The sequence below is a fragment of the Bufo bufo genome, chromosome 6 (genome assembly GCF_905171765.1).
Source record: "Bufo bufo chromosome 6, aBufBuf1.1, whole genome shotgun sequence".
In the NCBI taxonomy this organism is placed as follows: Eukaryota; Metazoa; Chordata; class Amphibia; order Anura; family Bufonidae; genus Bufo; species Bufo bufo.
The window spans coordinates 361,465,999-361,479,570 of NC_053394.1; the positions used below are offsets into that span (position 1 = coordinate 361,465,999).

The window sequence follows — 13,572 nt, forward strand, 5'->3', positions numbered from 1 at the left end:
TCTGGTTCTGCTGGAGCAGTATATTGTGCTGCACTGTGGTATTTGGTTCTTCTGGGACAGTATATTGTGCTGCACTGTGGTATTTGGTTTCTGCTGGGGCAGTATATTGTGCTGCACTGTGGTATTTGGTTCTGCTGGGGCAGTATATTGTGCTGCACTGTGGTATTTGGTTCTGCTGGGACAGTATATTGTGCTGCACTGTGGTATTTGGTTCTGCTGGGGCAGTATATTGTGCTGCACTGTGGTATTTGGTTCTGCTGGGGCAGTATATTGTGCTGCACTGTGGTATTTGGTTCTGCTGGGGCAGTATATTATGCTGCACTGTGGTATTTGGTTCTGCTGGGGCAGTATATTGTGCTGCACTGTGGTATTTGGTTCTGCTGGGGCAGTATATTGTGCTGCACTGTGGTATTTGGTTCTGCTGGGGCTGTATATTGTACTGCACTGTGGTATTTGGTTCTGCTGGGGCAGTATATTGTGCTGCACTGTGGTATTTGGTTCTGCTGGGGCAGTATATTGTGCTGCACAGTGGTATCTGGCTCTGCTGGGGCAGTATATTGTGCTGCACTGTGGTATCTGGTTCTGCTGGGGCAGTATATTGTGCTGCACTGTGGTATTTGGTTCTGCTGGGGCAGTATATTGTGCTGCACTGTGGTATTTGGTTCTGCTGGGGCAGTATATTGTGCTGCACTGTGGTATCTGGTTCTGCTGGAGCAGTATATTGTGCTGCACTGTGGTATCTGGTTCTGCTGGAGCAGTATATTGTGCTGCACTGTGGTATTTGGTTCTTCTGGGACAGTATATTGTGCTGCACTGTGGTATTTGGTTTCTGCTGGGGCAGTATATTGTGCTGCACTGTGGTATCTGGTTCTGCTGGAGCAGTATATTGTGCTGCACTGTGGTATTTGGTTCTTCTGGGACAGTATATTGTGCTGCACTGTGGTATTTGGTTTCTGCTGGGGCAGTATATTGTGCTGCACTGTGGTATTTGGTTCTGCTGGGGCAGTATATTGTGCTGCACTGTGGTATTTGGTTCTGCTGGGACAGTATATTGTGCTGCACTGTGGTATTTGGTTCTGCTGGGGCAGTATATTGTGCTGCACTGTGGTATTTGGTTCTGCTGGGGCAGTATATTGTGCTGCACTGTGGTATTTGGTTCTGCTGGGGCAGTATATTATGCTGCACTGTGGTATTTGGTTCTGCTGGGGCAGTATATTGTGCTGCACTGTGGTATTTGGTTCTGCTGGGGCAGTATATTGTGCTGCACTGTGGTATTTGGTTCTGCTGGGGCTGTATATTGTACTGCACTGTGGTATTTGGTTCTGCTGGGGCAGTATATTGTGCTGCACTGTGGTATTTGGTTCTGCTGGGGCAGTATATTGTGCTGCACAGTGGTATCTGGCTCTGCTGGGGCAGTATATTGTGCTGCACTGTGGTATCTGGTTCTGCTGGGGCAGTATATTGTGCTGCACTGTGGTATTTGGTTCTGCTGGGGCAGTATATTGTGCTGCACTGTGGTATTTGGTTCTGCTGGGGCAGTATATTGTGCTGCACTGTGGTATTTGGTTCTGCTGGGGCGGTATATTGTACTGCACTGTGGTATTTGGTTCTGCTGGGGCGGTATATTGTGCTGCACTGTGGTATTTGGTTCTGCTGGGGCGGTATATTGTGCTGCACAGTGGTATCTGGCTCTGCTGGGGCAGTATATTGTGCTGCACTGTGGTATCTGGTTCTGCTGGGGCAGTATATTGTGCTGCACTGTGGTATCTGGTTCTGCTGGGGCAGTATATTGTGCTGCACTGTGGTATTTGGTTCTGCTGGGGCAGTATATTGTGCTGCACTGTGGTATTTGGTTCTGCTGGGACAGTATATTGTGCTGCACTGTGGTATTTGGTTCTGCTGGGGCAGTATATTGTGCTGCACTGTGGTATTTGGTTCTGCTGGGGCAGTATATTGTGCTGCACTGTGGTATTTGGTTCTGCTGGGGCAGTATATTATGCTGCACTGTGGTATTTGGTTCTGCTGGGACAGTATATTGTGCTGCACTGTGGTATTTGGTTCTGCTGGGGCAGTATATTGTGCTGCACTGTGGTATTTGGTTCTGCTGGGGCAGTATATTGTGCTGCACTGTGGTATTTGGTTCTGCTGGGGCAGTATATTATGCTGCACTGTGGTATTTGGTTCTGCTGGGGCAGTATATTGTGCTGCACTGTGGTATTTGGTTCTGCTGGGGCAGTATATTGTGCTGCACTGTGGTATTGGTTCTACTGAGGCAGTAGATTGTGCTGCACTGTGGTAGTTGGTGCTGCTGAGGCAGTAGATTGTGCTGCACTGTGGTAGTTGGTGCTGCTGGGGCAGTATATTGTACTGCACTGTGGTATTGGTTCTGCTGGAGCAGTATATTGTGCTGCACTGTGGTATCTGGTTCTGCTGGAGCAGTATATTGTGCTGCACTGTGGTATCTGGTTCTGCTGGAGCAGTATATTGTGCTGCACTGTGGTATTTGGTTCTTCTGGGACAGTATATTGTGCTGCACTGTGGTATTTGGTTTCTGCTGGGGCAGTATATTGTGCTGCACTGTGGTATTTGGTTCTGCTGGGGCAGTATATTGTGCTGCACTGTGGTATTTGGTTCTGCTGGGACAGTATATTGTGCTGCACTGTGGTATTTGGTTCTGCTGGGGCAGTATATTGTGCTGCACTGTGGTATTTGGTTCTGCTGGGGCAGTATATTGTGCTGCACTGTGGTATTTGGTTCTGCTGGGGCAGTATATTATGCTGCACTGTGGTATTTGGTTCTGCTGGGGCAGTATATTGTGCTGCACTGTGGTATTTGGTTCTGCTGGGGCTGTATATTGTACTGCACTGTGGTATTTGGTTCTGCTGGGGCAGTATATTGTGCTGCACTGTGGTATTTGGTTCTGCTGGGGCAGTATATTGTGCTGCACAGTGGTATCTGGCTCTGCTGGGGCAGTATATTGTGCTGCACTGTGGTATCTGGTTCTGCTGGGGCAGTATATTGTGCTGCACTGTGGTATTTGGTTCTGCTGGGGCAGTATATTGTGCTGCACTGTGGTATTTGGTTCTGCTGGGGCAGTATATTGTGCTGCACTGTGGTATTTGGTTCTGCTGGGGCAGTATATTGTGCTGCACTGTGGTATTTGGTTCTTCTGGGGCAGTATATTGTGCTGCACTGTGGTATTTGGTTCTGCTGGGGCAGTATATTGTGCTGCACTGTGGTATTTGGTTCTGCTGGGGCAGTATATTGTGCTGCACTGTGGTATTTGGTTCTGCTGGGGCGGTATATTGTACTGCACTGTGGTATTTGGTTCTGCTGGGGCAGTATATTGTGCTGCACTGTGGTATTTGGTTCTGCTGGGGCAGTATATTGTGCTGCACAGTGGTATCTGGCTCTGCTGGGGCAGTATATTGTGCTGCACTGTGGTATCTGGTTCTGCTGGGGCAGTATATTGTGCTGCACTGTGGTATCTGGTTCTGCTGGGGCAGTATATTGTGCTGCACTGTGGTATTTGGTTCTGCTGGGGCAGTATATTGTGCTGCACTGTGGTATTTGGTTCTGCTGGGACAGTATATTGTGCTGCACTGTGGTATTTGGTTCTGCTGGGGCAGTATATTGTGCTGCACAGTGGTATCTGGCTCTGCTGGGGCAGTATATTGTGCTGCACTGTGGTATCTGGTTCTGCTGGGGCAGTATATTGTGCTGCACTGTGGTATTTGGTTCTGCTGGGGCAGTATATTGTGCTGCACTGTGGTATTTGGTTCTGCTGGGGCAGTATATTGTGCTGCACTGTGGTATTTGGTTCTGCTGGGGCGGTATATTGTACTGCACTGTGGTATTTGGTTCTGCTGGGGCAGTATATTGTGCTGCACTGTGGTATTTGGTTCTGCTGGGGCAGTATATTGTGCTGCACAGTGGTATCTGGCTCTGCTGGGGCAGTATATTGTGCTGCACTGTGGTATCTGGTTCTGCTGGGGCAGTATATTGTGCTGCACTGTAGTATCTGGTTCTGCTGGGGCAGTATATTGTGCTGCACTGTGGTATTTGGTTCTGCTGGGGCAGTATATTGTGCTGCACTGTGGTATTGGTTCTACTGAGGCAGTAGATTGTGCTGCACTGTGGTAGTTGGTGCTGCTGAGGCAGTAGATTGTGCTGCACTGTGGTAGTTTGTACTGCTGGGGCAGTATATTGTACTGCACTGTGGTATTGGTTCTGCTGGAGCAGTATATTGTGCTGCACTGTGGTATCTGGTTCTGCTGGAGCAGTATATTGTGCTGCACTGTGGTATCTGGTTCTGCTGGAGCAGTATATTGTGCTGCACTGTGGTATTTGGTTCTTCTGGGACAGTATATTGTGCTGCACTGTGGTATTTGGTTTCTGCTGGGGCAGTATATTGTGCTGCACTGTGGTATTTGGTTCTGCTGGGGCAGTATATTGTGCTGCACTGTGGTATTTGGTTCTGCTGGGACAGTATATTGTGCTGCACTGTGGTATTTGGTTCTGCTGGGGCAGTATATTGTGCTGCACTGTGGTATTTGGTTCTGCTGGGGCAGTATATTGTGCTGCACTGTGGTATTTGGTTCTGCTGGGGCAGTATATTATGCTGCACTGTGGTATTTGGTTCTGCTGGGGCAGTATATTGTGCTGCACTGTGGTATTTGGTTCTGCTGGGGCAGTATATTGTGCTGCACTGTGGTATTTGGTTCTGCTGGGGCAGTATATTGTGCTGCACTGTGGTATTGGTTCTACTGGAGCAGTATATTGTGCTGCACTATGGTATTGGTTCTACTGGAGCAGTATATTGTGCTGCACTGTGGTATTGGTTCTACTGGAGCAGTATATTGTGCTGCACTGTGGTATTGGTGCTGCTGAGGCAGTAGATTGTGCTGCACTGTGGTAGTTGGTGCTGCTGGGGCAGTATATTGTGCTGCACTATGGTATTGGTTCTACTGGAGCAGTATATTGTGCTGCACTGTGGTATTGGTTCTACTGGAGCAGTATATTGTGCTGCACTGTGGTATTGGTTCTACTGGAGCAGTATATTGTGCTGCACTGTGGTATTGGTTCTACTGGAGCAGTGTCACTAACTTACAGTACCTGGCCGGGCTCCAGCAACGCACTCTGGGGTAGTGGCACAGCTGCGATGAGTGACACATGATGCCGGGCTGCGTCCCTGTGATGCGCAGTCCAGGCCAAGGCCCCTGGTGACATGCCACCTAAGCCACTCCCCTAGTTATGTGCCATCTTAGCCATACCCCCTGGTGACACAAATCTGTCCATGGCAACGGAGCTCTCACTGTGTTCCTCCCTGCAGCCCTTAAAGCGATAGCCAGTTTGGACCAAATGGTGCATTTGAGTTGATACGTTTTACCTTTATGCATAAAAACATCCAAAATTTCCTGAAAATTTAGAAAAATTTGCTATTTTCAAAATTAAAATTTCTCTGCTTTTAAGATGGTTAGTGATACTCCATAAAATAGTTATTATTTTACATTCCCAATATGTCTACTTTATGTTGGCATCATTTTGTAAATGTCCTTTAATTTTTTTAGGAAGTTAGAAGGCTTAGAAGTTTATACGCAAATTTTAAAATTTTTGTACGGAAATTTCCAAAACCTGCTTTTTTAAGGACCATTTCAGTTGTGGAGTCACTTTGTGGGGCTTGCATAATAGAAACCACCCATAAATGACCCCATTTTAGAAACTACACCCCTCAAGTTTTTCAAAACTGATTTTACAAACTTTATTAACCCTTTAGGTCAGGGGTAGGCAACCTCCGGCAGTCCCGGTGTTGGGAAACTACATCTCCCAGCATGCATACTTGCTCTGCTTTTCTCATAATTCCCATAGAAATTAATGGAGCATGCTGGGAATTGTAGTTTTACAACAGCTGGAGTGCCGGAGGTTGCTGACCCCTGCTTTAGGTGTTCCACAAGAATTAAAGCAAATTGGAGGGGAAATTTTTAAATTTCATTTTTTCTGTGTGCATATTTTCCATTTTAATAAATTTGTCCTGCAACACAGCAAGAGTTAACATCCAAACAAACCTCAATATTTATTACCCTGATTCTGCAGTTTACAGAATCACCCCATATGTGGTCGTAACCTGCTATATGGGCACACGGCAGGGCGCAGAAGTAAAGGAGCGCCATATTGTTAACCGAGAGCAGATTTTACTGGAATGGTTTTCAGGTACAGTGTCACATTTGAAGAGACCCTGAGGTACCCCATGAAAGAAAACCCTAATAAGTGACCCCATTTTGGAAACTACACCCCTCAAGGAATTGATCAAGGGGTGAAATGAATGCTTTGACCCAACATGCGTTTATAGAATTTAGAAACACATGGCTGTAAAAATGAAAAATTATCTTTTATTTCCAAAATAAAGTTGCTTTAGAGCCAAATTTTTCATTTTCACTAGGGGAAACAGGAAAAAATGCACCCCACAATTTGTTATGCATTTTTTTTCGGAATACGGGAACACCTCATACCGCTGTTTGGGGCACGACAGCATTCAGAAGGGTAAAAGTGGCATCGGGATTTTCTAACATGTAATTTGCTAAAACTTTGTTTAGGGCCCATAACATTTTTATTTTTTCACCAATGTAGTTGTGTGGAGACTTTTTTTCTGTCAGTGTTTTTTTTTTTTTTATGGGGTTCCTCTTGTGGTAAATATTATATGATTATTTTATGCTGTGGGTTGATACAGATATGGCGATACCAAATTTATATAGTTTTTTTTATGTTTTACTACTTTTTCAGCATAGAATCCCTTTTGTGTTAAAAATAAATGATATTTTGCATCACGATATACTCAAGTCCCTAACATTCTTATTTTTTTACCAATATAGCTGTGTGGGGGCTTGTTTTCTTTGGAACGGGCTGTAGTTTTTATTCGTATCATTTTGGGGTGCTTACGATTTTTTGATCACTTATTAATAATTTTTTTGTGGAGATGTTGGAGATTCCATCATTGATTTTTTTTTTACGGCGTTCACCATGCAAGATCACAGCCTGAAACCGGCATTTTCTTTCTGAAGTGCTCTGATTGGTTAGTCTGCAGAGACTAACCAATCGGAGTGCTTGTCGGCAAGGGACCATTCTCATTGGTCCCTTGCCGCTTCTCCGGTGTCTTTGCTCTCAAGGAGAACGGAGATTCCGGGGCTGTGACACTTTATATTGTCACAGCCCCGGTCAGCTGTTTGGACGTGACTGTATGTCCAAATGCACTAAGTTACTTGCAATTTGGACGTACAGTTACGTCCAAATGCATGAAGGGGTTAAGTCACACAATAAAGAGACAAAAATAAAATATGTTTAACCGTTTATTGAAAAAATAAAAAATAATTTACATTTCATTATATTTTTCCATAAAAACATCACTTATTATTTCCAGACATAAACAGGAGGATATACAGGACACTATGTAGGAGAACTGTCCATATGCAGTCAGGAGGAGTTCAGTCTGTTCTCTCCCTTGGGGTCACTGGTCTGGATCTCCAGGGGGTTTTCTTCTCCATCTCCTGGGCTCTGGGTGATAGGAATAGTCCTTTCTTCAGCAGCTGGTAGCGCCAGTCTGGGAGCCTGAAAGTGGAGCTGGCCATCCTTGGTCAGGGAGCACAGTATGTCCTCAGGGTGGACGTCCTGCGGGAGCTCAGCTTCTCGTCTCCACTCTCTGTACTCATGGAAATAGCCGCCATTCTCTGCCTCCTTTTTCTTGTCATGTTTTCCTGAGACAATGAGCCTCCTGCCTTCCGTTTTCACTGTCAGCTCCTCAGGAGAAAAGCCGCTGACGTCCAGAGTGAGCTCAAAGTTTTCCTTCCCCTCTTTGCCTGTGGTGGAAGGGTTTCTGCCAGCGGCTGCAGATCTTCTGGTCAGATCAGTTCTCCGTTCCATGTCCTGGGCCAGACGCTGGTCAGCCTGGTTGACACGCTGCCTTCTCCTCTCCATGTCCTTCCTCATGCCCATCATGTCATCTTCCAGCAGACCAAAAATTAGCTGTGTAGCCGGCCGGAGAGTGAGGGCATTATCCCTACAGACACATATTGTCCTATATGAAGACTGCAAAAACCGGAGAGGAAACATCTTTGGCTGATTCTGCTGAAGCTTCTTGTCTTGGTTGAGTTGAGGCAATGTGTCAGCGTCTGCTTTCTTGCTGCTCAGTACTGCAGACGTCCCAGCTCAGCTTCTTATATATTCACTGCTGTGTGTTCTGGTCTCTTCCAGACACTTCCATGTGCTCTCTGTATATGGAGGGTAAGGGAGGGCACTGTGCAGACAAACACTGAATCATACATGAGGGCCGGGCCGAGGCGGTGCCAGCAACTTCCAGCATGGACTGGGAAAGTGACATGGCAGGTGGGCGGAGGAGCAAAGAGTCTGCCCGAGATTGCTAGACAATTCAAGCATTTGACTTATGTTTTTTTTAGAAGAAATATCTGGAAACTTCTCGTAAGGTGACCAGTTCCATAACCCCCAAAAAGAGGACACTATACTCAGGACAGTGGGTGACAATACAACACACAGAATGGAAACCATAATCTATATACCAGCATCAAAAGACATTACAGGGAGGAGATATATGAGGAGAGGACTACAACTCCCAGTATGTCCAGGTCATTTTTATGGGTTATTACAGGACATATCAGGGAGGAGGTATAAGGTAAGAAGACTACAACTCCCAGCATGTCCAGGCTAATATAATGTGATAGCAGAGCATGTTACAGGGAGGAGGTATAAGAGGAGAGGACCACAACTTCCAGCATGTCCAGAATGATATTATGTGGTATCATAGGACCTTAAAGGGAGGGGTAATAAGATAGGAGGACTACAAGTCCTAGCATGTATAGACTTGTATTATGTGATATCAGAGGAAACTACAGGGATTAGGTATAAGGAAAGAGGATATCCAGGCAATTATTATGAGATGTCAGAGGACCTTACAGGGAGGTGGGTATAAAAGAAGAGGACTGCAACTCTCAGCATGTCCCGGCTGTTATTATGGGATAACAGAGGATATTCCATGGAGGGAGTATAAGAGGAGAGGACTACAACTCCCAGCATGTCCAGGATGTTATTGTGTGATATCAGATTACATTAGAGGGAGGAAGTATAAGAGGAGAGGATTACAATTCATGAAGTTATAAAAGTCTGGGGGGAAAAAACAAAAAACATTGCTTAAGTGCACCTCAATCCATATTGTCTGTAAGTGGAGAAAACTGAGAACTGCTGCTGCTCTCCCTAGGAGTGAGTGTCCTTTTCATGTTACCCAAAGAGTACAACAGGGAATCCTGAAAAGGTGAGACAGAATCCATGGGTAACTGCAGAAGACCTACAAAATGCAAAACATCTCTGTTCATGAGTTCACCATTAGAAGGACACTGACCAGGAATGGTGTTCATGGAAGGATACCACGAAGGAAGCCGCTGTTGTCCATGGAGAATATTATGGCCCCTTGCAAGTTTGCCTGAGACCACCTGGACCAAAGTGGAACTATGGAGGAAAAAGAACATTGTACGCCAACACAAAAACCTCATCCCAACTGTGAAGCATGGTGGAGGAAGGATTATGGTTTGGGGCTGCTTTGCTGTCTCAAGGTCTGGACAACTTGTGAACACTGAGGGAACAATGAATTCTAAGTTGTATGAAAACATTTTATTAGAGAATGTGAGGAAAGCCATGTGAAGAAACATTGGGAGATGCAACAAGACAGAGACCCTAAGCACATAAGGGAATCAACTAAAGAATGACTGAAGAAGAAGGTTTGTGTTTTGAAATGGTCATGTCAGAGTCCTGATCTCAACCTTATCGAGATTCTGTGGCTTGACCTGAAAAGGTCTGTGCATGAAAGGCATCCCAGAAGTAGTGTAGAACTGAAAGACATTTACAGGGAGGAATGGTCCAAAATTCTTCTTCAGCATTGTGCAAGTCTTATTTGTAGCTACAGATTTGGTGGAGTTGATTGCTGTTTAAGGGGGATCTAAAGGTTATTACACTCATGGGTTCTCATACTTTTTCTCTTTGCACCATAGATATTTACTTAGTGTGCTCAGTAGTATACAAGTGGTAAAACTGTATGCTATTACTTTAGTTTTTCATTTTGATGCCAATTAAAATGTAACCACATTTAATTGATAAGCGATGAAGTATTTCAGATGATTCCAAAGGGTTCACTTACTTTTTCTTGGGATTGTATATAATGTGGATATAACAGATTACAATATTTATTGTATTTCTCTGATTTATGAAGCATAATATGTAGTGCATGATTGATGCCAGAACATGTGGCAGTTTAACCCTTTCCAGTCCTCTGCCGTACATGTACATGGAAGTCCGGTTTTAAAAATGGCACCCAGTTGTGGGCGCCATAACCAAGAGTTTCTGTTGTTTTACAAAGGAGAGGCCCGGGGATAATATCTGCGATCGGTGGTAATGCCGATTGCAGACATTTAACCCCTTAGATGACGTGGCCAAATGTGACCATGTCACCTGGGACAGCTAAAACAGAGAGATATGCGCTTGCTTTCCCGAACCGCCTTCCCCTGTACAAGTAATAGACCTAATCCTGTACAAGACTTACATGTCAATTAGTAGTATATTCTAATGCCGGCCTGTAGGTGGCAGCACTGCATTGGAATATATTGAATTCAGTATTCTGTATTGCATAGATATGCATTATAGAATACAATATGCTATCAAATAATTGCATATTATAGTCACAGTAAAAAAAAAATAAGTTTAATATAAAAAAATATACAATTTAAATCACTACCCCTAGAATAAATAAATAAATAAATACATAAACAATAAAAAAAACTAAAGATCTTGGGCATCTCCACGTCCAAAAATGCCCATACTAGTAAATTATAAAAATATTTATGCCATTAAGATGGTGTGACATAAAAAAAAAAATCAAAATGGCAGATTCTCAATTTTTTGGTCACTTCACCTCCCCAATAAAATATAATAAAAAGTGCTCAATAAAAGTCGTACATGCTCCAAAAATGGATCAATAAAAACTACAGATCATCCCTCAAAAAATGAATCCTAAACATACTACCATAGAAAAATGATGTGGGTCAGAATATGGAGATGAAATACATTTTTTTATTCAGATGACCAGTTAGTCCTGTGTGATAATATGGTGTATGTGTACAATGATGAGAACACTAGCGTAGCTACAGGGGTTGCAGTTGCGACTTGACACCTAAGCCTGGGGGCCCAGAGGGCCCCCCTTGCCAGCGGCGCTGTACTTTTCCCATTATAAGATGCAGTGTATCTTATAAAGCGAGTACTAGTGAGCGCTCACTAGTCTGCAGGAGGTGCAGGGAGTAAAGTGCTGTGAGCGCTGTACTTACTCCTCCTCCTGCTTGCTCTTCCCAGGACCTGCTCTGCTGTGTCCTGGCTGCCTGCAGCATCAGGGCATATAGAGCGCACTATGACCTGACGCTGCAGGCAGTCAGGTGACTGTGCAGCGCGGTCCCCGAGATGAGAGCATGAAGACCGCCAGACCAGGAGAGTGGGGGCAGGGCAGGAGAGGTAAGTTAATTTATTTATTTTACAGTCGGATCTGAGGTCTGATATCCGGGATCTGTGGTCTAATGGGGTCTGGTCTGATATCGGGGTCTGGAAGTCTAATGGGGGTCTGGAGGTCTAATGAGGGTCTAGAGGTAGGATTGTGGGTCTAGAGGTCTAATGAGGGGTCTGGTCTAAGGTCTGATAGAGGGTGTGGAGGTCTGATAGGGGATCCGAGATGTCTACTGGGGGTCTTGTCTGAGGTCTGATATGGGGGGTCTATTGGTCTAATCCGAGGTTTTATATTGGGGGATCTGACATGGGGGTCTGAAAGTGGGGGTGGGAGAGGTAAGTTAATTTATTTCATTTACAGTCTAATCTGAGGTCTGATATGGGGGATCTGTCATCTAATGGGGGTCTGGAAATGTGGTCTGATGTCTGTTATGGGGGTCTGGAAGTCTAATTGGGCTCTGATATGAGGGTCTGGAGGTCTGGTCTGAAGTCTGATTGTGGGTTTCCCGCCAACACCCACTTTTTTTAGACCTGGCATGAGCTGGGAAAAGTCGCAGATTGCGGTGCAAATAAACTAGTCTAATATAGGCATATTTCTGATCATAAATGACCCCATATTACATAATAGGATTCTATAGTAGTGACTTTCACTTGTAAACCTTTAATCACATATTCTTCTTATTAATCCTCACAATAAAGAGACAAAAATAAAATCTGTTTAACCGTTTATTGAAAAAATTAAAAATAATGTACAATTCATTATAACTTTCCATAAAAACATCACTTATTATTTCCAGACATAAACAGGAGGATATACAGGACACTATGTAGGAGAACTGTCCATATGCAGTCAGGAGGAGTTCAGTCTGTTCTCTCCCTCGGGGTCACTGGTCTGGATCTCCAGGGGGTTTTCTTCTCCATCTCCTGGGCTCTGGGTGATAGGAATAGTCCTTTCTTCAGCAGCTGGTAGCGCCAGTCTGGGAGCCTGAAAGTGGAGCTGGCCATCCTTGGTCAGGGAGCACAGTATGTCCTCAGGGTGGACGTCCTGCGGGAGCTCAGCTTCTCGTCTCCACTCTCTGTACTCATGGAAATAGCCGCCATTCTCTGCCTCCTTTTTCTTGTCATGTTTTCCTGAGACAATGAGCCTCCTGCCTTCCGTTTTCACTGTCAGCTCCTCAGGAGAAAAGCCGCTGACGTCCAGGGTGAGCTCAAAGTTTTCCTTCCCCTCTTTGCCTGTGGTGGAAGGGTTTCTGCCAGCGGCTGCAGATCTTCTGGTCAGATCAGTTCTCCGTTCCATGTCCTGGGCCAGACGCTGGTCAGCCTGGTTGACACGCTGCCTTCTCCTCTCCATGTCCTTCCTCATGCCCATCATGTCATCTTCCAGCAGACCAAAAATTAGCTGTGTAGCCGGCCGGAGAGTGAGGGCATTATCCCTACAGACACATATTGTCCTATATGAAGACTGCAAAAACCGGAGAGGAAACATCTTTGGCTGATTCTGCTGAAGCTTCTTGTCTTGGTTGAGTTGAGGCAATGTGTCAGCGTCTGCTTTCTTGCTGCTCAGTACTGCAGACGTCCCAGCTCAGCTTCTTATATATTCACTGCTGTGTGTTCTGGTCTCTTCCAGACACTTCCATGTGCTCTCTGTATATGGAGGGTAAGGGAGGGCACTGTGCAGACAAACACTGAATCATACATGAGGGCCGGGCCGAGGCGGTGCCAGCAACTTCCAGCATGGACTGGGAAAGTGACATGGCAGGTGGGCGGAGGAGCAAAGAGTCTGCCCGAGATTGCTAGACAATTCAAGCATTTGACTTATGTTTTTTTTAGAAGAAATATCTGGAAACTTCTCGTAAGGTGACCAGTTCCATAACCCCCAAAAAGAGGACACTATACTCAGGACAGTGGGTGACAATACAACACACAGAATGGAAACCATAATCTATATACCAGCATCAAAAGACATTACAGGGAGGAGATATATGAGGAGAGGACTACAACTCCCAATATGTCCAGGTCGTTATGGGT

At 45.1% G+C, this 13,572-nt stretch overlaps 2 protein-coding genes across 2 annotated transcripts; both read right to left on the minus strand.

Annotated features, from left to right (window-relative positions):
* Positions 1-7,346: 7,346 nt before the first annotated feature.
* LOC121003819 (heat shock protein 30C-like) lies at positions 7,347-8,262 on the minus strand. The gene has a single exon (XM_040435730.1). The coding sequence runs from the start codon at positions 8,101-8,103 to the stop codon at positions 7,468-7,470; it is 636 nt and encodes a 211-aa protein (XP_040291664.1). The 5' UTR covers positions 8,104-8,262; the 3' UTR covers positions 7,347-7,467.
* A 4,054-nt stretch (positions 8,263-12,316) lies between these two features.
* Positions 12,317-13,189, minus strand: LOC121003820 (heat shock protein 30C-like). Its single transcript, XM_040435731.1, has one exon. It carries the CDS (start codon positions 13,028-13,030, stop codon positions 12,395-12,397), a length of 636 nt encoding a protein of 211 aa, XP_040291665.1. The 5' UTR covers positions 13,031-13,189; the 3' UTR covers positions 12,317-12,394.
* Positions 13,190-13,572: the final 383 nt, after the last annotated feature.

Coding starts and splice junctions, on each gene's coding strand:
- LOC121003819 (XM_040435730.1), bottom strand. CDS start 8,103: ATGTTTCCTCTCCGGTTTTTGCAGTCTTCATATAGGACAATATGTGTC.
- LOC121003820 (XM_040435731.1), bottom strand. CDS start 13,030: ATGTTTCCTCTCCGGTTTTTGCAGTCTTCATATAGGACAATATGTGTC.